Source organism: Artibeus jamaicensis, unplaced genomic scaffold, assembly GCF_021234435.1.
Source record: "Artibeus jamaicensis isolate MK-2021 breed Jamaican fruit bat unplaced genomic scaffold, CSHL_Jam_final contig_3056, whole genome shotgun sequence".
Lineage (NCBI taxonomy): Eukaryota > Metazoa > Chordata > Mammalia > Chiroptera > Phyllostomidae > Artibeus > Artibeus jamaicensis.
The window spans coordinates 48,042-72,752 of NW_026521704.1; the positions used below are offsets into that span (position 1 = coordinate 48,042).

At 65.7% G+C, this 24,711-nt stretch overlaps 1 protein-coding gene across 3 annotated transcripts; it reads right to left on the bottom strand.

Moving 5' to 3' along the window:
• Window positions 1-3,725: 3,725 nt before the first annotated feature.
• On the bottom strand, window positions 3,726-24,077 carry PPP2R3B (protein phosphatase 2 regulatory subunit B''beta). 3 transcript variants are annotated; one of them, XM_053662851.1, is made up of 13 exons: window positions 23,485-24,077; window positions 14,333-14,518; window positions 11,297-11,400; window positions 11,013-11,115; window positions 10,465-10,539; window positions 9,642-9,728; window positions 9,152-9,308; window positions 7,433-7,481; window positions 6,867-6,956; window positions 6,526-6,701; window positions 5,553-5,671; window positions 5,371-5,477; window positions 3,726-4,478 (listed from the first exon to the last, which is right to left on the bottom strand). In XM_053662851.1, exons 1-13 carry the CDS (start codon window positions 23,764-23,766, stop codon window positions 4,313-4,315), a joined length of 1,701 nt encoding a protein of 566 aa, XP_053518826.1. In that variant the 5' UTR covers window positions 23,767-24,077; the 3' UTR covers window positions 3,726-4,312. The 3 variants fall into 3 exon arrangements, with proteins under 3 accessions (XP_053518826.1, XP_053518827.1, XP_053518828.1); XM_053662852.1 differs by lacking the exon at window positions 23,485-24,077 and adding an exon at window positions 19,322-19,993; XM_053662853.1 differs by lacking the exon at window positions 14,333-14,518.
• Between the last annotated feature and the right edge of the window lie 634 nt (window positions 24,078-24,711).

Consider the following 24,711-nt stretch of genomic DNA (forward strand, 5'->3'; position numbering starts at 1 on the left):
AGAATTGGGGTAATGGGAATCTGGGCAGGTGTGCCGGTTACTTGGTCTCTGAATCCTATTTTGGTCTGCGGCGGGGGGGGGGGGGGGGAGTGATACATTGCAGCAGAATAATGAGGAGGTGCAGAAAAGAAAGCAGGACACGAAAATCCCTTACAACGTGACCACACAGAGAGACCTTAAGATTTTGTGTCTATTCTTCCAGTCCTTTATAGACACACGCGCTTGCCTACAGTCGTCCCCCGGTGTCCACGGGGGTGGGTTCCACGGCCCTCCTCGGACACCAAAATCCACTCCAGTGCCTTATATGAAATGGAATAATAGGACGCAGGCCACACACATCCTCCCCTGTAGACTTCAAAATCTCGTCCAGAATACTATACGATGTCAATGCTGGGTGAGTGCTACACTGTATCATTTCAGAAATAATGACAAGGAAACAGTTCAGTTCATGCACAACCTACTTAGACCTGACTACACCGCTAGAAGGTAACATTTACTAACGACACACTGCCAGTCAGCAGCACCCTAACTTCTCATCCTAATCCTGGATATTTTCCATCTCTGCTTGGATGAATTCGCCCGTGCAGAACCTTCTGATATGGAGGGCCCATGCCTACGTGTGAGTGTACATATATTTTAAGTTTTTACCCAAAAAAATATATCATATGCAGGGGGGAGCAACAGGTTTTCAGTTGTTCATATGGAGACCAATACAATTAATCAATGACACAAAAACAAACTTTCACACGCAACTATAAATCTACTTTTGCCCCACCCTGTATATTATTTTTTTAACTTAAAATTGTATCTGGTTCCTGGCTGGTGTGGAACCAAAGGGTCACACTTTCGATTCCCAGTCGGGGCACATGCCTGGGTTGCGGACCAGGTCCCCACTCAGAGGCGCACGTGAGGCAACCACACATTCATGTTTCCCTCTTCTGTCTAGAAATAAATAAAATCTTTTTCAAAAATGTATTCTGAATATATACTTTGAAGAAGTATGTAACACTGCATATTGGCTGCCCGGAATATGATCTAGTGGATATCTTAGGATTAATACCGCATGTTAATTGGGCTTCTGTGTTTACGGAGGTGTCACCTCTGAGGTCATGTACTGATCTTATACAGAGGGGACTGGTTTGTAATCGCTGCGCATGCGCATGAGGTAGCCGTCCCACTACAATCTGTACTGTAGTGCTGGAGAAATGTCAAAAAGTACAGGAGCTGCTAATTTTGGATTTTAACTTGAACAAGAACCCTTTAAGTGAAGCTGGGGCAGCACACCAGGGACGGGGTGGGGGCGCAGAGGGCTGGGGCAGGCGTGGCGCGTGGGGTGGGGACGGGGCTGTAGCATGAACCCTGCACGGAGGCGCGCGGGGGCGAGAGGACTGGGCTCATGGACGAGGTGGGGCGGAGGGGCCACAGGGCCGGCAGGGCGGGGCTCGGCGCACTTGTAAACTGCCACTCCGAGTCCTGGGACCGCACCTGGACATGCCTGGTGGGCTCTGGTCCGGGGTCTCCTGCTTCTACCCTGCAGGGCTTGTTTCCCTGGGTGGTCTCATCATGGAGGCAGGGTGGGGGGCTGGGAGTGGGGGCGTCAGGAGAAGACTGCAAGTGGGACTAATTGGTGATTTAGACCGACTTGCACGGCACGAACAGGACGAGTCGAGTCAGGGCAGGCTGGTTGTCTTTATGAACCAACCGGTCGAAGGGAGCGTGGAAACGGGCGGGAGGCCAGTGGGCAGTGCTGGTTCTGCGCCGGGGCCTGTCCACCCCCACCACCACAACCCCGCGGCCTCAGGAACGGGTGAGCCTTCCAGAACGCAGGGTAGTGCGCACTTTACCAAGGGACCCAGGAAACTGACTCGCCCGGTGCCGGCAGAAAAACTGCCAGACACCTGGCTGCCCTGAGCACAGAGTCCAGAGAGGGGCCCACGCGCAGGTTTCCTTCCAGGGTCCAGAGATCCCAGGAAGAGCTTCTTCCAACAGGTGGGGGCCACCCAGCACCACCAGGGTGCTGCCCAGGAGGACGGGATCCCAGGCGCGGGGCCTGGGAGGGGAAGCCGCCAGATGGTGCCTGGTCTGCGGCCAGTACCGCTGCACCTGACCGGGTGCCAGGGCACTGTCCTGGCCCTGGGGTGCGGGCCTCTGGCTTCAGCGGCTGCAGGTGTTCACGGGGCTGGAGAGGGGCCAGGTAATGTGCATGGTGTTCGTTAGTGTCTCAGGAGTACGATGGAGAGGAGGGGTTATTAGCCTGTTTAACAGGCGGCGCTGGAGACTAAGCTTCTAGAACACAGGGCAGTTCAGGCAGGACAGGCCTGGCCCCGAACAGCCCCGGGACCTGCGACAGCCCCCTCTGCAGGGCATGAGGGTGTTAGCACGTTGAGGTCTGGGGTCTTCCTGCATGTGTGAAGGTTAACACCCCAAGTGTGCTCACCTGGCTTTTCCAGGGGGCAGGGACCAGTGGGAATGGGGTGCATGGGGACAAACAAAACCATGTGGGGTGCAGCAAGGTGGGAAAGAGCAGGGGGACACAGAGCAGGGTGTGGGGGGGGTGCAGCTGCTGGGGAGGGGTGAGGGCAGGGCGTGAGGAAAACAGCAGTTACAGTGCTGGGGTTGGGGCCACCCGCACCCTCCTGGCCGGAGCCTCCTCCCGGGTCCAGCAGGCACCTGGCAGTGGTGTGCTCTCTTTTCTAACATCTTTGTTTATGGCTTTCAGAGAGGAAAGGAGCGTGGAGAGAGAAGGGGGTGCTTTCTGGTTCCTCTCATTGATGCGTCTTTGCTTGCCCCTTGTCTGTGCCCTGACCCAGGATGGAACTCGCCCCGTAGGGTATTGGGGCAACGCCCCAACCCACAGAGCAGCTGGCCAGGCCGAGTCTCGGTGGCTCGGCAGCTGTCCTGGAGGGGGGACCCCAACACCAGAACCTGCCAGGCACGTGGTCTCGGGGCCTGACAAGCACAGCGAGACTCCGATGCCGATGGTGCGGGGGTCCTGTGGGCCATGCGGGAGTTCTGGGTGGCCCCCAGCCACCACAGCGGAGACACTGGTCCACGGGGCCCTTCCCAGCAGGGTCTGGGCCACATGGACCTCAGGTCACCCCCCTTGGCTGTGGTCCCAGGAAAACGAGATTTGCCCCGTCACTCCTGGGGCCCTGAACCTCCTGGGAGGGACTGAGGGCCAGTCTGTGTGGCTCCAGGGAGCAGCCAGGGCAGGACAGTGGTCCCCATGCCGGGCGCAGGCACCTCATGGCCTCGGTGCTCTGCAGGGACCCTGCGGGTGACGGCCACCCAGGATGAGGTGAGGCCGGGTGACCTGTCCTGCTGTTGCCCGGGGACAGTGTCCACGCCCAGCGGGCGGGGTGAGGGGGACTGGCCGGCTGGCAGGGCAGGCTCCCAGGTGCACTGCAGGGCGCAGGACTCTGCCGGGCAGCCGGCGAGAAGTCTCAGGGCCCCTGGTTCGGCTTTTCCCAGGAGAGCGGTGCCTCTGCATCTCGGGCACAGGTGGGAGGAGGATGCTGCTGCAAAAGGGGGGTGACCCACAGGCGTCTCACTGGGCCAGTCTGTCCCTCTGCCCCCACACTCCCAGGACCCACGGACTGTGTGGCAAAACACCCCCTGTGGTTGGAGGGAGGGGGTGTCCTCACTGCCAGGACCCAGAGCTGAGGAGAGAGCGCTCGGCTGCCTGGTCTGTCTGCCGTGGGCGGTGGCTGAGCAGAACCCGAGGCTGAAAACCCTTAAATTATTTATTTGAAAATACAAATGTGATCTCGTAAAACGTTTTAAAATCGCGCTCCACAGCAAATACACGTTAACTGTACAGTTTGTACACGGAGGAGGAAAGGATCGCAGAAGCGTCACCAGGGGGCAGCCCAGTGCCCGGACGCGGGCAGACGCGGGATGCAGGGCGCAGCGTCTGGACGCACTCGCCGCCGACCGGACGCAGACAGCGACGCAGCCGACCGCGCAGGGACAGGTCCCAGGAACGGGTAGGTCCTCCCAAGACAGAACAGGGTTCCCTGGGGCGTCACCCATCGGTCGGCCCGGTCCGTCTCCAAACCGTGGGTCTGACAGTGGCCCCAGCGTCTCCCGGGCCAGCGTCCGCTCTGCCCGCCGGGCCAGGCGGCAGTGTCCCCCATCCGGGCCCAGCTGCGCCCAGCCTCGGCGCCGAATAAATAAACAGACGCATCACTCTGAACGAGCGCACCTCGTGTTCCGTAAAGAGCTCACCCTCCGGAACGGTCACGCACAGTGCTGTTGGCTTCCACGCAGGAGCTGCGGCGTCGCCGACCACACCCACGGCCCTCGGAGGCGGTCACGAGGGCTGCATGTCGTCGTCACTGCCCTCCTCTTCCTCCTCCTCGTCCTCGTACAGGTCAGTGGCACCCAGGACGGACGGCGTCTGGAAGAAGGGCCTCTGGGCCAGCGGCGTCCGCAGGGCGCTCAGCTTCTGGTCCACGGGGCTCAGCTCCGCCTCGTACCTGCAGGAGGGGCCGCGGTGAGAGCGCAGGGGGATGCTGGGGGCAGGGCTCTGTGAGGACAGGCCGGGACGTAGGACGCCGTCCAGAGCAGGTGCGTGATGTCCAGGAAACACGCCGCGGCGGTGCGCGGGCTGTAAGTGCGGAGGGGGTGGGGCGCCTGCGTGGAAGGGCGAGCCTGCGTGCGCAGCACGGCATCCCTGCCCTCGGTCGGCGCAGGGTCTGTGACGAGAGGCAGCGAGCGCAACCCAGGACACCCGCACGTGGATTGCTGACGGCTCTTCCTCACGTGGAGAGGGGACGTGTGAGGGCAGGAGCACAGCCTCCAACCCGGGGGAAACGTCGCCACACCCCTCCCCCCAGTCCGGGCTGGGCTTGTGTCCAGAAAACCAGCGGTCCCCAACCTTCCCGGCACCAGGGCACAGCTTCGTGGAAGACACTTTCACAGACCCGCTGCGGCTGGGAGACAGCACGAGATGCCCAGGACAGGAGCAGGGCGGCCGGGGACCCCGCAGAAAAGGGAGCCCCAGACCCCACTGACAAGAAAGCCAGGCACTCAGAGGCTGGGGGGAGACCGGAGCGCACAGACCCGTGGACGGCCCACCCAGGGAAGGAGTGGAACTGTGGCCTGGCGGGCAGGGACCCGAGTGGGGCAGCCACCTCAACCCTGTGGTCCAGGGCCTTTCCTGGGACGGAGCCTCTCACCTGTCCACACGGACACCGTGGAAAGCAGCGCCGCCAAAGGCCGCACAGGTGGACGCATGGAGCACAGTCCCTGAACCCAGGGCCTCCACAGCAGCACGTGGACGGCTCCCACCACATGCGACCCCATCCTGTCCCCTTCACCCTCCCCCCGCCCCATGTCCCTGCCCATCGCACCCCCCACCGCACTCACCCATCCTCCCAGGGGTCCCCCGCGGCCTCCTCGGCCACCAGGATGTCGTACTCCTCGGCCGCGTACCTCTCCCAGTCCGACAGCTCAGGGCCTTCTGCCTCCGCCTCCTGTGGGTACACGTGTGTCACACGGGTGTCACATGGGTGGGTGGGCAGTGGCAGCTGGGGGCCGGGCGCACTCACCCTGAGCAGGGACACCTGCTCCCTCTGCTCGTGGTCCAGGTACTTCTCGATGTTGAAGAAGGTGTCGAAGAAGACGTAGGCCAGCTTGCACCTCTTGAGGTCGCGCAGCGTGATCCTGCCTGTGGGACGAGGGGACGCTCAGGCCTGGGGCGCCTTCCCGGGCGCGGCCACCAGGGGCCGCGCATCTCACTGCAGCCCATCCACGACCGCACGTGCTGACCCAGAGTGGGACGTGAGCAATGCAGGCGGGAGCTCCTCCCCGGTGACGTTCGAGCCGGGAAGTCGTCAGGGGGACAGAGAGGGAATGAGGACCATAGGAGAACAGAGCACAGGGCCCTGGGGTCCTGAGCAACCCCGCAGCGGCAGTGGGCTGAGAACACGGGCACTGTCGCCACCAGGGGGCGCTGTGCACACACGATCTGAGCTGCAGGGAAAGGACAGCAGAGGATGTCCCCACCCCCGTCCCCTGCAGGCTCAGCAGGGTCCCAGGACGATTCCGTTCAAACGCCCCGACTCAACAGATGACACACTGAGGGGGTGTGTCTGAGTCCAGAGACTGTCCCTCTGTCCCCCTCGCTGACCCCAGGGCCGCACGTCCTTCCCCGAGCACCACCGGCCGCCTCCTGCAGGAAGGCATTCAGGGGAGGGCAGAGCCCCGGCTGCCCCTGCAAGTCCCAGCACCTGGCCGGGACACCAGCGCCCCCAGGTCCCCACAGGTGCGCCCGGGAAACTGAGGACGTGGACCTGTGGTTGGGACACCCAGCCTCCTGGCTCTGAGTGCTCTGAGGCAGACGGGACCCTGGCGTGGGGAGGGCCAGGGGACGGAGTGGACAGGAGGGTGGGTGGGAGCAGCCTGCAACGCCCCGTGGGCCGCCCCGGTGCTCCCGGTGGGCACGCGGGGTTCCGCCTCAGCCGGGGTGTCCTCTTTGCTCCCACGGGCACCCCCACTCGGAGCCAGCCCCCGCCCTCACACCTGCGCACTCCGGCTGCACCAGGTCCAGCATCTGGCAGAGGCAGTCCTCGAAGGGCAGGGCCTCGATGCCCATGCCCTCCAGCCGGCGGCTCTGCTCCTCGTAGAAGTGCTGCAGCTCGAACATGGACAGCGCCCCGTCCCCGTCCAGGTCCATGCAGCGGAACCAGTACTCGATGCTGCCGGTGGGCGGTGAGCTCAGCCTGGCTGCCACAGGTGTAACCGCCCTCCTCCCGGAACCCCGGTGACGGACCCCCAGAGCTCTAGGGACACAGCCCAGGAGCGTCCGCAGGGAAGGAGACACCTGCGGACCCAGGCGTCCATGGCAGCAGCCCCGGCCCTACCTGGTCGGGGTCTTCTTGTCTTCCTCGGAGATGAGGAACCAGACAAAGTCGGCGTAGCTGATCTTGCCCTCCTTCTGCACTTTCCTGCCTCTGCGTTCGGGGACGGAGAGACCAGGCCGTGTCTGGGGAGCAGCAGCAGCAGGCGGCCCCGGTCTGCCCGCTGGGCCCGGGGCACTGGCCTGTGGCCTGTGGCCTGTGCGGGGGCCTCAGGCAGGCTCCTGGGCCCGACGGGGGAGCGGCTGCCGCGGACTCGCCCACACTGTCTCGTGGTTAAGGGGGCCCGACCACAGGCTCCCTCAGTGCCTGGGGCCACACACAGGCCACTTCCACAGGTGCCCACGACGTACGTTCCCCTCACAGCCTCCAGAGACCGTGGTGTGCACCTTCCCTTCCCAATGACCTCGTGGGACGCGATGGAGCTGGGTGACATCCGTGTGTCTCGTCCATGACCCTGTGAGGCCCCCCCCCCCCCGACATCCTGTCCTGGCCGTGAATGCCCTGGAGCTGAGCCCTTGCCCAGGCCCGGGGCCGCGTCCCCAGGACGACGGCCTGGCGCAGACACCTACCGCGTCACGGCTCCGGAGAAGATCCTCTCGACCATGCGGGTGGAGATGGCTGCGGGAGAGACGGCGGGAGTGTGAGGGCCCTGGCAGCCTCGCGGAGCCGGCGGGACGGGGTCAACCACCGGGACGGCGGGTGGACCCCGACACTGGGCGTCCTGCACGTGCCCTGCACACTCCAAGGCTGCGAGGAGCCCACTCACAGGCACGGGCGGGCCAGGCGGTCCCTGGGCCCGAGACAGAGGGCAGGGCAGACGGGGGCGGGGCTGTTGTCTCAGCGCACAGCCCGTGTCACCGTCACTGAGACGGGGATAGAAACTCATTCCGGGCACCCACAACGCGTACGCAGAAAGATGCCGCGACACAGGCCCCCAGCTGGGTGGGTCAAAGGAGAGACGTTTATGTCTCTGCGTTCTGGAGGCTGGGCACCAAGACCCAGCGTGGGCCGGGCTGGCCCCTCCTGAGGCCTCTCTCCTGGGCGTGTGCACAGCCTTCTTCCCCGTGTCCTCACTCAGGCGTCCCTCTGGGTGTGTCTGTGTCCGCAACTCCTCTTCTTATAAAGCCCCCAGTCCTGTGGGGTCAGGGCCCCCCACTGACCCCATTTCACCAACCCCCCTCTAGACACGCACCCCGAAGCCCCATTGTGAGGGAGGCCCTGCCGGCTGGGACCCCGATGCACACGTTTTCAGGAGCACAGCCCAGCCCGCAGGCAGCACCGCGCCCAGGAGACGGCACTGAGCCAGCCCGTCCACGGCCCTGCTCGCCCGCCTCGGCGGTGCTCACTACAGGTGCGAGTGACTCGGGTCGGAGGGTGGAACATACTTTCCAAAAACTTACGTCCCTGTCCTGACCTCAAGACCCGTGACCTGCACCATATCTGTCCACAGGGCCTTTGCAGGTGGGATGAGTGAAGGGTCTGAGAGGAGGTCGTCCAGGGTCAGGGTGGCCCTGCATCTAATGCATGTAGTGACAGTGTCCTTAGAAGTGACAGAAGGAGACGCAGACCCACAGGAGAAGCCACGTGGAGACAGGAGGGACGCGGCCACCAGCCTGGGGATACCGGGATGCGGGGCTGCCCCAGCAGGGAGCCCCGGAGCTGGAAGAGGCGGGAAGGCCCCTCCCCGGAGCCTGTAGAGGGAGCGCAGCCCTGGGACCCTGGACCTCACAAACCCAGGGTCCAGGTCACGGGAGGGCGAGTGTTAAGCGTGAGGATGCGGCTGTGTGTGAGCAGCGTGTCCTGCACACCCTCGGGGGGAAGCCCCTTCCTGAACTAGCTGAATGTGGACGTTTGCTCTCCAGAAGCAAGAGAGCACCGCTTCCGGCTGTCTGGTCCCCACCAGGACCGCTCCCAGGCAGCGGGTCGGCTGGCACCATGAGCAGATGAGGAGACACGTCCGGGGCGCACGGGATGGACCCCTGAGCCCTCTGCCAGGCCCTCTCCAGGATCGGGGCAGGCCCTGCGGCTGCTCCGGTGGGAGCCCCAGGCGTGGCAGGGCTCACAGACCCGTGCGGACACCTGCCCTTGGCGAGTGAGGGTTCACGTGACCTGCTGCCTGCAGCCCTGGCCTGACCTGACCGGCGGGAGGGCCCCGAACACCCAGGGTTGGCCCAAGGAGACGTGTGGTGACAAGCGCCCAGCCAGCTCCCAGGGAGCGGCAGCGCACGGGCCGAGACCTCGCTGCTCGTGAGCCCCCCTCGGGCCCCCACCCGCAGCAGCACGCTCACCGTGGTCGTTGTGCCGGGCCAGGTCCTGCGGGTCGATGAGCAGGTCGTGGTCGGTGTCCAGCTCCCAGAACTTGCAGTAGATGACGTAGAAGTGCTCGTAGGAGAAGAACTCCGTCAGCTGGTTGATGTCCGCCTCCTCCTCCAGCAGCGCCACGTTCTGCAAACGCCCCGAGACCCTGCTGCGGTTTGGGGGGCACAGGCCTCCCCGGTGGGCGCCTCAGAAATCCCACCCAGGAACCCACGGGGCCCGGGCCCTGCTTGAGGGTGGGAGCACAGCCGCCCTGGCCGGCACGGGGACCCAGATGCTGTCCCAGCGGCCCCCCAAGTCAGCCCTGCTGCTCAGTGCCCCCAGGCCCGCGTGCCCACGTGCCCTCAGTGTGCAGGGCACGCCTCGGTCCTGCAGGTTCTGCCTCCTGCACAGGCCGCAGGAAACACAGACGGTCAGAGGGACGGAGGGTGGGTGGAGGTCAGGCCCCGCCCCACCGCTCACCTGCAGGAAGGTGCTCCTGCGCAGCTCAGCACAGGTGATCCGCCCCGACCAGGACCTGTTCACAGCGTAGAAGATCCTCTGAATGACCTGCGGGGCAGGAGAGCTTCAGCAGACTGCAGGACCACCCGCCGCCAGCAGAGGGCGCCCGCTACCCGAGGAAGGGACAGGTGGGCGGGGCCTCGCACCCAGGGCGGGGCCTGTGCCCGGCTCAGACACACCTGGGCTGCAGGGGTGCATTAAAATGGAATCAGCTCCGCACACGTCCCCACTAATCCACCACCCCAGGAACAGCGGGATCTGAAAGCTGGACTAGAACACATCCCAGAACTCACAGAGGCCAGCCCTGCACACTGCCACCTGTGCCCGTCCCAGGACACCCCCAACCCCCGCCCGTGCGATGCGGGACAGTTATGGCTGCAGCACCCCGCGTGAGACCGGCCACAGGCCCCGTTTACACTCTGTCCAACATCCTGGCCCCGTGAGGACCCCATGATGCTGACAGCGCAGGCTGAGTGTGAATCGCGGCCCGACCCACCGCGTGTTATGGGACACGGGCTTCCAACCAGAGCAGTTGCTGGAGAGCAGCGCGCATCGCGGGAGGGTTAGGGTCCTGCCCGGCGGGGGGAGGCAGGGGTCTGCACGCCCTGCGCCCTCACTGTGCTGCTGAGGCGGAAGGCACCCGGGGCCCAGGCCGACGCCATGCCCCTCCTCAGCCCTGACCCCTCGGGCACCCAGCCCCGCCCAGCCAAGGGCAGAGAGCTCATCCAGGGGGAGGAGGTGGCGTCTGGGTGGGGCCTGGACCCGGGTGGGCGCGGGTACTCACCGTGGTAATGTAGCGCGAGTGGAACTCCGACGCCTCCTTCAGGAAGGCCAGGCCGGGGTGGGTGTTCACCACGTCCTGCACAGAGGACAGGGAGCAGCTGGGCACAGGAGGCAGCTGCGGGGGCTGCACACGGCAGCTCCCCAACCGAGCCCCGCGCCGCTGCTCGGAGGACTGCTGGGCGCGCACACGCTGCGTGTGCCGTTACCGAGGTGTAGTTACGTTGGACCACGTGCCCACGCACCAAGAAGCCCCACGCCGGGTGCTCTTCCCTCCCTCTCAGGGACACCACGTCTCCCAGGGCACGCCCTGTAGGGACAAGCCTGTGCCATCCGCACTCATGACCGAGGGGACGTGGGCTGAGTCAGCTCTGGGGGCGGGGGAGCCCCTGCAGGCGCGGCCGGACAGCCAGCCTGGGAGGGTGTCCACACTGCACCCCTCTGTGAGGGGGCCCGAGCAGTGGCTGAGGGCGGGGCGTGTGAGCGGTGGCTGAGGGCGGGGGTAAGGGGCAGAGAAGGGGTGGGGGCACGTGCTGGTGGCCGAGGCGGTACCTGCAGGAAGGGAACGAAGTCCTCCTGCACCAGGTAGTTGCAACCCGGGCTCATGAGCAGGTGGACGAACCGGGCGGCATCGTCGTGGCAGTTCTGCAAGATCCTGGGGGCGGGGAGGGCACCCACGTGTCCCGGTCACACCTCTGCATCTACAGCAGCGGCCGCAGTGCGGGGATGGGGCGCTGCCATGCGGACCGTGAACCCGGCCCCGTAGAACGAGCCGTGAAACAGGTGGCCCGACCGCCCACCCAGCCCACGGTGCCCAGCCCAGGCCCGGCACTCACTTTCTCCACATGGCGACGAACTTGTGCACGGAGACGGAGCCCGTGCGCTCCCCGCCGGCGCAGCAGAAGAGGGGCCCCTTCCAGTACAGCGGGCAGCCACAGGCCTGCGCACAGAGCATCGGCGTGAGGGCGCGCCCCCTCCACACCCCAAACGGCAGCTGAAACGCATCCCGCTGTGGGGCCACCACCCCACATCGGAGTAGGGCAGCGCCCCAAGAGCGCGAGCAGCAGGTCCCCTGCCCGGACACACGAAGCGGCAGCTGGGAAGCCACCAGGGAGAGAAGGGCAGCGCACGTTGGAGAACATCGTGAGTGCGGCAACAACGGCCACCTCGCTCTGTGCAGCGCAGCCCAACAGGACGAGCACCCGGACGTTCGTCCCTGCACCGGGAAAGAAGGCTGACCCAGGCACACAGCTTCCGCTCAGAAAAGGACAGAAAGGATGAAAAGACCGGCAGGAAAGAGAAAGCAAGTACTCAAGGGGAAGAATCCACAAAATCCCAAGTGCGCTGCTTGAAAAGATCAACTGCAACTTCGCAAAACAGAAACAAAACACCAGGGGCCGGGTTTGTGACCACCTCGGGCCCCAGAGCGGATGACCGAGGGGACAGACACACAGGCCGAATAACTCCACGCCGACCCACCAGATGATGGTGTCTCTGGCACAAGGACATAACATTAAGCCGGATGTCGTCCCAGCAGTCGGTCTGGTCCTTATGCCTCATCCCCGTCTGCACCCATGGCCTCTCACGGGTCCCTATCCGCTGCCCAACGCCCACGGCGTGGCAGGGAGGGAAACGCAGGCCTCCTTCAGCAGTTGGGTTCTGTCCACTGTGGACCTAATGCCCTCCAGCTGCTCTGAGCAGCGGCACCGGAGCAGGACAGCCCTGCGAGAACAGAGGCTCAGGGGAGGGAGAAACCCTCAGCGTGTCCTCAGGCCACCTCCGCCAGCAGGCGCCGAGAGCAGGGACGCCAGAGGGCCTGAGAGCAGGACCAGCACGCAGTGGCCAGGCCAGCGCAGCACCGGACCATCCCCTCAGGCCGGGAAGCACCAGTCGCTCCCAGGTGCACGCGCACGTCTGAGAGCAGCAGCCAAGGGCGCGCGCACTCCTCTCCAAGCAGGACTCCAGGCTGCGGCCTGAGCTGGGCCGCCCTCTGCCCTGAAACAAGTCCCGGTAACGCAAACGCACCGCAGTCGGGGCCCCTGGCTGCCGACACGGGGGTAAGTCGAACGCCCACCACGAAAGGCCTCCGAGGAGCTCCAAACCGCAAAAAACGGAACCAGCACCGTCCACGCGACTCTTGCACACGGGACACGTGGCAGGACAGCAGGACCCCACGGCTACAAAACGGAACTGAGAAACCCCGACCGCTGCACGTGTGCGCGCCCTGGGGCCACACTCGGGAGCAAGTGCACACCTCGCGGTGGCAGTGCGCCGAAGACCCAGGGAGGGCGGGCGCAGCTGCGCAAGGAGACCCCGCAGAGAGAAAACAGTAGCCCTGTGTTGGCTGAAAAGGGGGCGTGGCGCACAAAGCCTGGAAATCAGCGTGACAGAAACACCTCTAACACCGAACGCCACTTTCTGGGAAAGGTAGAACAAAACGTGGACAGAGGGATGGAGCATAAAAGGCGGGGCCCGCACGTCCGTGTCAGAAGTGGCGGGACGAGGTCCCCAGAGACTCTGAAGCCGGGGCACCTGACAAAAGGAAAACGGCCGCTGCACGGCCGGCTCCGGGCGAAGCCTCACGCTGCGTCCCCCACCGTAAACAAGCTGTCATCAGGAGGAAGTGAGCAGCCGGACCGCGCCCAACAGCTCCCTGCTGAGCTCAGCACCAGCACCAGCAGCCGCGGAGGGCAGCCAGGAATAAACAGGTCCCCGGGGGCCCAGGCCGATGCCGCCACCGCCAACGCAGCACACGCTGCTGCACGAGCACAGACCACGCGCCATCCGCGCCGGGACCAGCCACATGGGGGTCGTCAGGATGTTTCCATCCACCCGAGTGGGGGTCCAACACGAGAGGGTGCTGAGCCCCTAAGACACGTGGTCTCGCACCCAAGTCCGCAGCAGTGGTGTGCGCTGCAGGGTGCTGTCCTGATAGGTACAACCACGTGATTCCACAACGCAACCCGCGGGTGACACTCAGGGACAACACGCTTGCTGAAAGAGGTTCAGGGCCGAAACAGCAGAAGCCCCAGTACAGCACCCGGGGTGCTGGCGACTCCCCCAAAGGGAGGCTCAGGGAGGTCGGAGCTGGCGGACCCAGTCCGGTAAGGAGCCTGCACCCGCACCCCGGAAGCTGCCTGACGCAGCGCTGAGGCTGCCCTGCCAAGGCCGAGGCCACTCTGCGGCGCGTGGGTGCACCAGGAGCGGTCACAGCTCTGGAAGCGGGAGGAAGAGCCGACGCTCCCACGAAGCTGAGGCGCCTGTGGCCGGGGCTGCTGTGGGCAGGACGCAGCCCGGGAGACTGAGGGGACAAGCGTCATGCAGCTGGTCGGTGGTGTGACTGTGGCGAACTGTAGGCGGCGACAGGCTGTTCCACACGTGCGAGCGCGCCCCCGGGCCCCAGCGCCCGGTGCAGAAGACCGACTGGAAACCAGCACAGCCCGCACTGAGGTGGGGCCCGAGGCCCCGCCCCCCAGGCCTGCGCAGGATCCGCAAGGCCGGGTTCGGGGTCTGCCCCACGCCCGCGCCCCGCTTCGGGACTTACACATACGCAAGGCAGAGAAAACAATATGAGAGCCACTCTGCCGGCACTGAGGACACCCGCCAACCGCAGACGCCCGCACGGGGGCAAAAGCAGCCCCAGCAGGGAGGGCACGCAGCCACGGGTCTGCCCAGCACCCGCACCTGACGTTGGGCGCTGCCCCACCTCACATGGGCATTTCCCCTCTCTCGCCTGGGAGGTGACACAGGACGCTCCGGTTCCCTGACATTGAGGACAAAAGGGAACCCAAGGCCCCGTGTGCATGACCCTCCGACTGAAGAGGGCGGGCCCAGGGCCACCAGCTCTGCCCCACCCCCCGCAGCATCCCCACCTTGGCCACTCTGCCCATGTCCTCCATGGTGGCCCTCTCGTGTGGGAACTGGGCGAAGGTTCTCTCGATCTTAGCGATGACAGCGTCGGTGTTCGCTGTGTCCTGTGGCCGACCGCGAGGAAAGTAGAAGGCGGGAATGTTTTGGCTGGAGGCCGGCGGCCGGGGCTCCTCCTTCCTCGTCTGCACCTGGGAGACAGGACGCGAGGCGGCTCCGTCAGACCTCGGGGAGCCAACGTGCTCCGAGCACCCGTGTGTGGCGTGGTGATTGCCACTCGGGGCTGGATCCCTGCTGCTCAGCGGCGTCCTGCTGCTCCGGGGCAGGGGACCCCAGCACAGGGACGGCTGCCACCCCAGCGCTGAGGGCACCCAGTGCTGCACACAGCCTGTCCCACATCCCCCCCCCGAGGGAGTCAGGGCCACACAGGTGGGCCATGCGTGCTCCCATGGGGCGGGGGGGGTGCCTGCAGCTCGCAAGGGTCTGGGTTGTCCCGTGTCTTCACGACATCAGGATGCCCACCCCACGCCCCCAGGGCTGGGTGGCACCTACACCCTGGCCCTGCCTCCTTCTGGCGACTTGGTGCTGCAGACCCCCGTGTCAGGACCTAGAAGGGCAGGAGTGGGCCGTGCCCGGCCGTCCTGGACAGGTCAGGTCATGACCTGCGTGTCCTGTGCAGTGGCCACAAAGCTGCAGCTCTGGTACTCAGTCCACTTGGGACTGAAACTGTGCGCTCCCTCTCTCTGTCTCTCTCTCTCTCTCTCTCTCTCACACACACACACACACACACACACACACACACACACGCCTCGCCCACCCCAGGGCAACCATGTGAGGGGACAACGGGCCGTCCCTGGGGCACGGAGCCTGGGCTGAGCCTTGGGGACGGGCCACCCAGCACTGACCCCTGGTTGCTGCGGGCACACACAACAGCACACCCTGAGAGGCAGTGTGGGTGTGCGGTACCCCTGGGGCTTGTGCTGGGTCCGCTCAGAAATGCAACACCCAAAAGAAACAGCTGGTTTACCATCAGCAGACACCGTGCGAGGAAATGCCGGAGGCTGTGTGTCCGGTAGGGGCCCAGTGCCCCAGACACGGCCACAAGTGCACAGAGGAGGCAGGCCTGGCGGGCCGGTGCAGGGGGAGCCTGCACATGCCCAGCACAGGGATCGGACACGAGGACGCAGCCTCGCCCCCCGCTGAAACCCGCAGGATGGCAGCAGCATATGCGCGTGAGGGGTGGGGACACCGGCCGTGCACTGAGGAAACATGAGTGGTCCCCGCTGTCAGGACGAGCAGGGAGCCGGGAGGAGGGTGTACGGCATGGCGGACGAGGAAGCCGTACAGAGGAGACAGGGGAGGACGGGCAAATAAACAGCAGCTAAGACTGAAAACAGACCGGAACGGGGAAAGACTGCTGGCCAACTGCGAACGGGCGGACGCCTGCACCCAAGACAAAGGGCAGGCTGGCAAAGACCTCGCTGACCTGTGAGGGACACGGAAGGACAGTGACAGGGGCATTTCCTGAGAAGACGGAGAAAGAGCAGGGACAGGGCAGCGAGCGGGAAGCCCGGGAGTCTGAATGCACGGCTGCCCCAGGGGCACTGCCGGCCCCAGACGCCGGGACCCGCACTGGGGTCCGTGCAGCCGGCCAACGCTGCGGGAGCCGCCACCACTGGTAGGAGCGGCCAGGCTGTGATGCTATCCAGGTCGAGTGTGTTTTCAGCGCACGGCATTTCCAAGTCATGACAGGTCTACGGGCGAGTGACCCCGTGGAGAGCCGAGGAAGGCGCTGCTGCGTCCGCGGGCAGGCGGGCACGTGGACCCCGGGAGGAACAGCGTCACCACGTCCCGGGGGTGGGAACTGCCACCCCCCAAGCGCCCAGTGCCCGCACTGCGGGCAGGCGCTGGCAGGAAGTGCCGAAAGGCAGCACGGAGGGAGGCCGAGCACAGGGCGCCCCCACCACCCCCCCCCCCAGAGCTGGGGGGACGAGGAGAAGCAGCAGGGCCCGTGCGGACTCGGGGATTTGCAGGCTTAGCCTGCGGGACAGAAATAGAGCCACAGCACAGCCGCAGAGGAACACTCTCTTCCCACCCTGTCAGGAGCTGGCCAGCTGCCTTGGCGGGCTGTGCACCGGGACAGCGTTTCCTGACCGCGCAGTGTGACCGGGCTGGACGCCAGTGAGGGGGGCAGAGGCAGCCGGGATGGGTGCAAAGGCGTGAGTGTGCACGAGAGTCAGGAGGGCCGTGAGACAGGCCCGCGGCCGCCCAGAGGGGACGTGCAGCAGGACACCGCTGCACAGCGGGCTCCTCACCCTCCTCACCTGGGCCTCGGCTGCCCGTCCTGTGCGGGCGCCCTCCCCGCACAGGCTCTTTCAGGCCCGTTCCAATTCCAGGAATCGCAGGGATGCCTGCAGCCTCCCAGAGCACATCGTGCCGCCGCCTGGCCCCTAGAAGCATGCCCCGCAGGCGGTGACCTGCGTGCGTGTGTGTGTGTGTGTGTGTGTGTGTGCGGGCACTGTGCCTGTGGTGCCAGGAGTCCACGCGAGACAGCAGCTGGGCCAGGCCTGTGGACACGCTGGTCCCCACTGAGGGCCGAGTGCCCCAGGCACGTGCGGGACTCAGGAAGCCAGCCTGTCCTGCTGTGGGCTCGGGCCCGCCAGCGGGGCCCCCGCATGTGGGAGGGGCCCGGCAGGCCAGGCAGAGGCAGGCCGGGAAGGGCCGAGAGGTGCTGCGGGGTCCCAGGGCGGACGCCCACAGGGCACAGGAACAGTCTGGCACGCTGGACCCCGACCGTGGGGCTTGGCCCAGCAGCACAAGGGTCTTACGTGACTGGAGCACCCACAGCACCACTGCTTGTCCCAGCGGGAGACCACAGCTTCTGTCCGGGAGCCCAGGGCCCTCCACACCCCTGGCAGACCACCCCACACAACCACAGTGAGCGACCAGGTCCACATCAAACACAGAGGGACAAGACCTGGTCCTTCCTTATCTTTCTTATAAAGATAAGAAAGCAGACCCCTTGCCAGGGTTTCTTCAGAGGTCGCCTGCCTGCGCCCCGGCCCGGCAGCACGGCGGGCGGGAGTGCCAGCGCACACGGGAAGCCTGTGGTTCCGTCCCCGGTCAGGGCATGTGCCTGTGGGGGCGGTTCAACGCCCGGTCGGGGTGCGCGAGGCCGGCAGCAGGTCGGGGTCTCTCCCACACCCATGTCTGCCTGGGTCCCCCACCCCCGCCTCCTCCTCTCCCTACGAGGGCAGGAAACGTGTCCTTGGGGGAGACGGGCGCCCACAGCGGCAGGACGGGTGGCGGTGGCAGAGCCTGTGCACCCAGAAGGCAGGGCGGGGGGCGAGGAGCAGGCGGTGCCAGCCGCGTGCCGTACACAGGGAACCTTCTGCTTGGGGCCCTGGGGGTCCCAGAGCTGGGACTGGGAGGCACCCAAGACCCCCACTGGGCCCTGTGGCAGCACAGTCCCAGGCGGGTGGACGTGGCCCACGCACCCCGTGGCCATGCTCCAGGCAGCCCCACAGCCAGACGCACTGCAGCCTGCACAGCGTCCCTGGTGTGTCTGACCCCACCCTCACCATCGCCCCGTGGGCTCCTCACGGTCCATGGGCCCATCACTCCCACCCCCCCAACCACACACGCGTGCCCACCTGCTGAGGCTCTGCCGCGGGCCACACGGAACCACACCGGGCGGAAACACCCACGCAAGGTGCCTCCGCCTGCCCCGACCCCCACGAGAACGACCCTCTGGTTCTTCCCTGCCCATGGGGGTCCCATCACAAAGGCACTGGGGTGACACAGGCTGTCCCCCCGAAACCGCAGTGGACACGCGTGCCATGCGATGAGAAATGACGCCCCACATGGGGAACTCAGAGACTCCGCTCCCCGGAGTCTGACGCGGGTGCACGAGCAGCCCAGTCCAGACTCAGAGACGAGCCCGTGTGGCAGTGCCCGCCACGCGAGGAGCAGGCCCGAACGCACCACACGCCCTGTGACCACCCTGCAGGGAACTGACGGCCACACGGCCGGCTTCCCTCCCCGCTGAGCAAGGGCACACTGCGCGGCGTCCACCGCAAGGGCCCCCGAGTCAGACGAGTTTGGACAGACTCCCTTCACAGGGAGGGGCAGACAGCGCGTGGGACTTGGGAACATGGGACAGACGGGGGCGGGGGGCCACAGCAGCTGCAGATGAGCTGGCGTGTGCTCCCGGAAAAACCCCAGCGGCAGCCCCGGCAGACAGCGGGCCTGTGCTCGCCCAGGTGAAGCATGGGGTCTGGCGCAGCCTGGTCTTCAGGCCGCCACAGGGCGCCCCCGCGCAGAGCTCGACCAGGGGCAGCAACTGTAAAGCAGGGGGGAGCTCTGAGAGGGAGCAGAGGGTGAGGCTGGGTCAGCAGGAGAACCGCCCGTCACAAAGGGGTGCACAGGTGTCCCAGGAACGCTCCACGGTGCCTGCACTCACTCCCACAACGCGCACAGCCAGCAGCCCGAGCCCCACCTCACCACTCTGAGCACTCACGGGAGTCACGGCCAAGCCCTGCCACCCACCGGTCCCTGAAAAGCATGGAATTCAGTTCTCCGGGTGGTCCAGGGTGTGACTGTCCCCACAGACCCCTTCAAACGCACTGCAGCCCACAGCGCCCCGGTGAGGCTTCAGCGCCACACACGTGCGCGCACAACACTCTCTCTCCACGGGGAAAACGCGCCCGGTCCCCCACAAAGGGCCGAGCCCCGCGGACTCGGTGCCCGGCCAGCCATGGGGCGCACGCAGAAGCCAGTCCCACAGCCACGGGGGCATCTGCAGCCAGACCGCGGGGGAGACGCTGCTGCAGTTGTTTGCAGAGGGAGCTCTGCCCCAGCAAACTTCCCGAGCTGCACGGACCCCCACCGGAGTGGCCGCAGCCCCCGCCCCAGGGACGAGTGAGGGACCGGGCGAGGACCCACGGGAACAGACACACAGCCAGCGGAGGGTCAGAGGACGCGTGGATCTGCACCTGCTGGAAGGCCTTGAGCCGCTTCTTGAATCGCGAGGGCAGCACGAAGTCGCAGCCGCGGGCCAGCGAGGCCAGCTCCTGCCTCAGGTCTGGGTCCTGGCGCAGGGACAGCTCGCGGAGCCGCATGTCCACACGCACGGGCCACCGGGGCCCGGGGTCTCGGGGCTGGGCCGGGCCAGGGGGCTCGAGGCGGCAGCTGTGCCGGGCAGGGCGGAGAGGGTGGCCGGGCTCAGCGCGCTCCATGCGCGGCCGGGCGGGCGCTCTGGGGGCCGGCCCTGGGCCGCACGCATTCCACAGGCTGAGGCGGGCACATGGCTGGAGGGTGGGGGAGGCAGGGCCGGCAGGGCAGTGGCAGCTGAGCAGGGAGCCCGCTGTGGCGGCAACGGCAGCAGCGAGAGGGAGGGAGGGAGCCCCAGGTGGCTGCCGGAGCTGTTCTCTGTGCCGGTGACGGGAGGGGCGCGGCGACTGTCTGCAGCTCAGCCCACCCAAGGGACGGGGACAGAGACTGACACTGAGAGGTCGGCGGCGGCGAGAGGACGCAGGGGCAGCGCCTGCGAGTTCCCGGGAGGGAGGGGACAAAGGCAGGCGCGCTCCAGACAAGGGGAGGCTGTGCAGCAGCAGCAGACAGGACCTGCCCCGGAGCGCGCACCCTGCCCTGTGGTCCTGGGCCGGCGGAGGGCCGGGACAGCTGCTCCCTCCCAGAGGCACACGCTGGCTCTGCCAGCTCCGCCCCCACCCCCTCCGCTGCAGCGCTGACGCCCAGTGTCCCAACTCCCAAGGGCAGGCTCAGGCTGTCTGCCCAGGGCTGAGGAGCAGGCAAGGAGTCTGCAGGGCCGGGTGGCCTGGGGGCCCCTCCACTTGGCTCTGGGATCGATGCAGGCCTCACGTCCTGACCGTGAGGTGGATGAAGAGGGTGGGGACGGCAGGGGGCAGGCCCAGATGCTGAGATCACAGCCCAGGCCTCCCTGACAGATGGAAAGCCACGTCCAAAGCCCAGGGGGGTCCCACATGGGGGTTCTGAGGAAAACTCCTCCCAGCAATAAAGCAGGTTTGCGTGCCCTCGGCTGCAGAGCAGGGTGCACCCCCCAGAGGGAAGGTGGTGAAACAGATGGGAGGACACAGGACACAGCAGTCAGCTCCTGAACTGCCCAAAGGAGAGCCCGGAGGGGCCCTGTCTGTGATGGACCATGAGCTCTGTTGGGGGGGCGGGACACCAGGTCAGCAGCACTAGGTCAGGTGGCAAGGGGGGCTGTGGGACATCCGGCTGCCCGAGAGGGAAGACAGCCTCACAGTGTCCGACTTCTCTAAGCAACTGTGGCCGGGCAATGCTGAGCGGCACCTAGCTCCATCTGGGTCCCACAGCCCAGAGCAGTCAGGGCCCCTACACCTCACAGCCGGGCCCTGGGCAGCACCTGCCTGCCAGTGCCTACTGCCCACCTCTTCCCCTGGGCACAGTCCAGGAGGCTCCCCTCAGTGAGGTCCACAGAGGGCAGCCTCTCCTGCTCTCCACCCCTCCCTGTGCACTCACTTTGTCAGCTGAGGGGTGGAGGGGCCTGAGTCTGCCAGACACAGCACCACATGCAGAGGGGTTACCAGCTCCCTCTGCCAGGCCCCCAGCCGCATGGTGACAGGGTCCCCGACAGGCAGGTGGCGCCGCCGGCGTGTCCCTGCCACTGGGGACAATGGTGCCAGACAGAGCTGGGCAGACAGAGCACAGCACCCGCCCCACTGCCCACCTTGCGTCTCTGATCGATTAACAGCCTCTGCTCCTCCAGCAGCCTCGGGGTCACGGACGCGAGGCAGGAGGCACGCAGCCCCCGTGGGCTCCGGCACACCCCACGGTGCACGTGCTGTTTGGGCGGGGGCTGCGTGCGTCACGGCTGCCACGCTGGCTGCACTGAAGTGCAGACCCCCCCCCCAACACAAGCACGTTCTCCACCATATTCACGCAGTTTCTCGGCCGGTGGCCCTTCTACTCCCTCTTACCTCGGGCACCTCTGATCACTGGCCACCCCGAGTCTGCCCCTTCCCGCTTATCACAGAGTTGGGGGCAAACAGGAGGGGCCCTGACTGCCTCTCCCCCCAGTGTCTGCACCATCTGAACCCCCATTCCTTTTTCAGGCTCTCCTCAGGGTCACTCCCTCGGGGCTCCCGCCTTGCCCCATCTCTGCTCAAATCCACCTTCCTGCCCACACTTTGAATGTCGTGAAGGACTCAGGGTGTGACCCCCCTCAAAGTTCTCCAGACAGAGAACTGAGAGATGACGCCACCGTGAGAGGGACAGAAAAGAGGGTGCCAGGTGACCTGGGAGCTGGGCTATAAGGCTGGGTGGGTGCTCGAGCTCCACCCTCTGACACTCAGCAGCCACACGCAGGAGGCCCCTCGGCTCCACACTGCAGACGGGCAGCATTCAGAGCGAGCTGGTCGGGGGGCTGGAGTCAGACCACCATCCAGGTGGCGGTGGGGCGGCCAGGCGCTCCCCCAGACTGGCGCAGTCCTGCGCGCTGGCTGGCTTCCTGCTGAGGGGCTCTCATTTGTCCTCCTTCCTGCAGACCTGGAGAGGAGGTGCTGCTCCTGGAGCTTGGGACGCCAGCCCTGTGCTGCCCCGATGGCCCACCTCCCCCAGCAAAGGAGCCGTCCTCTGGCCACGGGGGGAGAGAGAGAGAGAGTCGCGCAACACCCAAGACTGAGATCCCACCCCACACAGTGCCGGCCCAACACCTGCCCAAACCCCACAATCCCACCGGGAAGCCCCTTCCTGGAAAGGTACCCAGCCCCCCCTTCCATCTCCCAAGTGGGCCCCCCCGGGTCCTCCAGGAGCCGGTGCGCATGGAGACAGGAGGGCCCTTCGCTCAAGGGCCCGTGAGCCTGCTGCCTGCTCACAGAAACCCAGGCAGCCTGGAATAGACGGCGGACCACAGTGGGTGCGCCGTCCATCCTGGATGAAGTGCCCTGTCTTCCCACATGAAAGACAAGGCCCTGTGCCGGCCGAGGACCCCTTGCTGGACTGTCTCGTCGCACAGAGCTGACCTGTCTGTACTCTGTGTCCCCGGTCCCTCGGGGACACAGGCACAGGGCACGAATTGCAGGAATGCACCTTGGAGCGCTGCTGGGCCCAGTTCCGGGAACACGGTGGGGAGCTCCGTAAAGATGGGAGCAGTCCAGGGTGTGCCGTCCGGGGAGTCCGGACAGACGATACAGAGGGACAGACGCCAGTGGGGCAGGAAACTCCGTCAGTGTTGGAGGGACCAACCTGAGCCCCGGCCCGTAGTGTTCACTGGGAAGGGCTCCAGGTCAGAGCTCAGTGACGGTTCCATGGGACGGTTCCTAGGGGTCCCGACAGGCCTCCTGCTGCGCTCCTCTGGGGGGGGTCTATGCCTGGGGGTCTGCGAAGCTGCCCCAGCCCCACCCACTACCTGTGCTCCTGGGACACTCACTTTCCAGACCAACTTTGCCAAGTGCCTGCCTGTCTTTGGGTGGACATCCACCCACCACTCTCCCCTGGGTGACAGCTGCATTTTGGTGGGGACCCTGTGACACTGAATGGTACCAGTTTGGGACGTGCTTAGTGCTGGGGACGGCACAGGGGATCCCACTGCAAATTGAAGGGTTAACAGCAAATTCCCATGCAGTACCGTGGGTAGATTTTAGCACCAACCTTACGTTTTTCCGTAATAAGTGGAGGCCGCATCTTATTAAATGGACCCTGTGCTAAACGGCAGAAATCAACTTGTGTTTCACGCTCTGTCCATGTCCAGGTCCAGGTCCAGACACAGTGGGTCTAAAACCTCAACGCTCAGGAGCTCACTGGGTGACAGCGTCGTCCCAATAATCCGCGTTGCAGTTCACTTCCCCAGTCGGGATGCACACAAAAAGCAACCCATGAATGCAACACATAGATCTCTCTCTCTCTCTCTCTCAAGAGGAAAAAAAATTTCACACCACCTGACTAAAACTCCAAAATTATGGCCAACGTGGGACCCTACGTTTCCAGCATGTAGGGCTGTCTTTTTCAGGGAGCGGGGTGAGGGGGGGTACACGCCACATGCGCCAGCGCTCACATCTGCCGTTGCCACCCTCTGCCTCCTCCGGCACCTGCCACGCGTCCGCGTCCCGAGTTACCTGGCCCTGGACAGGCGTTAGCGGAAGGAAGAGAAACTTACTCCTCTCGGCCCGGCCGACCTTCGAGTCCCGCGGACCTGCGGCCCATGCCTCGGGCTGGAGGCGGCTCCCACGGGCAGCGTGGGCGCCGCGGGGGCCGGGGCTGCGGGCGTGGGCCGGGACCGCTCCGCGTCGCCATCACCGCAGTCGGCCCGCCCGGGCGCCCGGATCCTCTGCAGACAGTCCCGCAGCATGGCCTGCGTGCCGGCCTCGCTGAGCCAGCGCAGGAACAGCTCGTCCACCTTCATCTTCAGCACGGGCTGCAGGGCTTTGCCGGGCGGCATCTCTGAGGCTCGGTCCCTCTTTTCTGGGAGCCCGGATCCACACGCCAGGGGCCGAGTGCGGCCGCCAGGGACCTCGGGGGTGCAGGACACAAGTGCAGGCGGCACCCGGCCAGGCTGGGGTGCGGGCCCGGCGTCCGGGAGGAGGGAGCGACCGGCCTGACAAGACTTTTCGGTCCAGGCGCCGGAGCGCCCGCGCCTCGGCGTTTTGCACAGACTTGGAGATACCGGCTGAGGCGGCCCAGGCAGGACGCGCGCGCCTCAGAACAGCTTCAAAACGGCCGCGCCAGCCGCGCTCCCAAACAAGTCGCCTACGTCTTGCGTCACCGCGGCGCGTGGCGTCATCATGGCGGCGCACGTCGCCGCTGGCCGACGTGCCGGCCGCCGGGCTTCTGTGGAGGCATTTGGTGGAACCAGGGGCGTGTAGGCACTGGGGTAGGGGTGGGGGCGGGGACCGGGAGTGGCGGTCGCCCCGAAAGAAATTTTTCTGCTGTGGGGCTTCCTAAGGGTGTGACCCACGCGGACGACGCCACCCTAGGGCCTAGAAAGTGCGAGCTGGCGCTGTGCGTGGTCGCCGGGGTCTGAGGTGGGCGGGGAGTAGGTCGGCGGGTTGAGCATGCGCACTGTGTGCCCACCAAGCTAGAACTGGAGGCCCGGCGTTGCGCGAGGGGCGTGCGCCGCGCGTGCTCTCCGGGAGCGGCCGGGCACGCGCAGTGCGTCCCCCGAGCTCGGGGGCGAGCACGCGGGTTGCGGGGCCAGGAGCGAGCGCGAGCCGGAGCCCGAGCTCGGGTTAGAGCGAAGGCGACCCGTTTATGTCCCTTTAGTTTACCAAGTGATTAACGATGCGTTGGAGGCGTGCAACCACTTTCAACACTGTTGTATTCGGATGAGAGTGAACTGCTTTGCTTTTCTGAACTGCTTCTTTGACTGCAAAAATAAAAATAATAA

What these genes read in the sequence shown, in the direction of transcription:
- PPP2R3B (XM_053662851.1), bottom strand. Translation starts at nt 23,766, where the DNA reads ATGCCGCCCGGCAAAGCCCTGCAGCCCGTGCTGAAGATGAAGGTGGAC. An exon ending in GGTCGGCCGGGCCGAGAGGA is followed by an intron (nt 14,519 to 23,484) that starts GTAAGTTTCTCT and finishes CCTGTCTCCCAG; the next exon opens with GTGCAGACGAGGAAGGAGGA. An exon ending in GGTGCAGCCGGAGTGCGCAG is followed by an intron (nt 5,672 to 6,525) that starts GTGTGAGGGCGG and finishes CTCGTCCCACAG; the next exon opens with GCAGGATCACGCTGCGCGAC.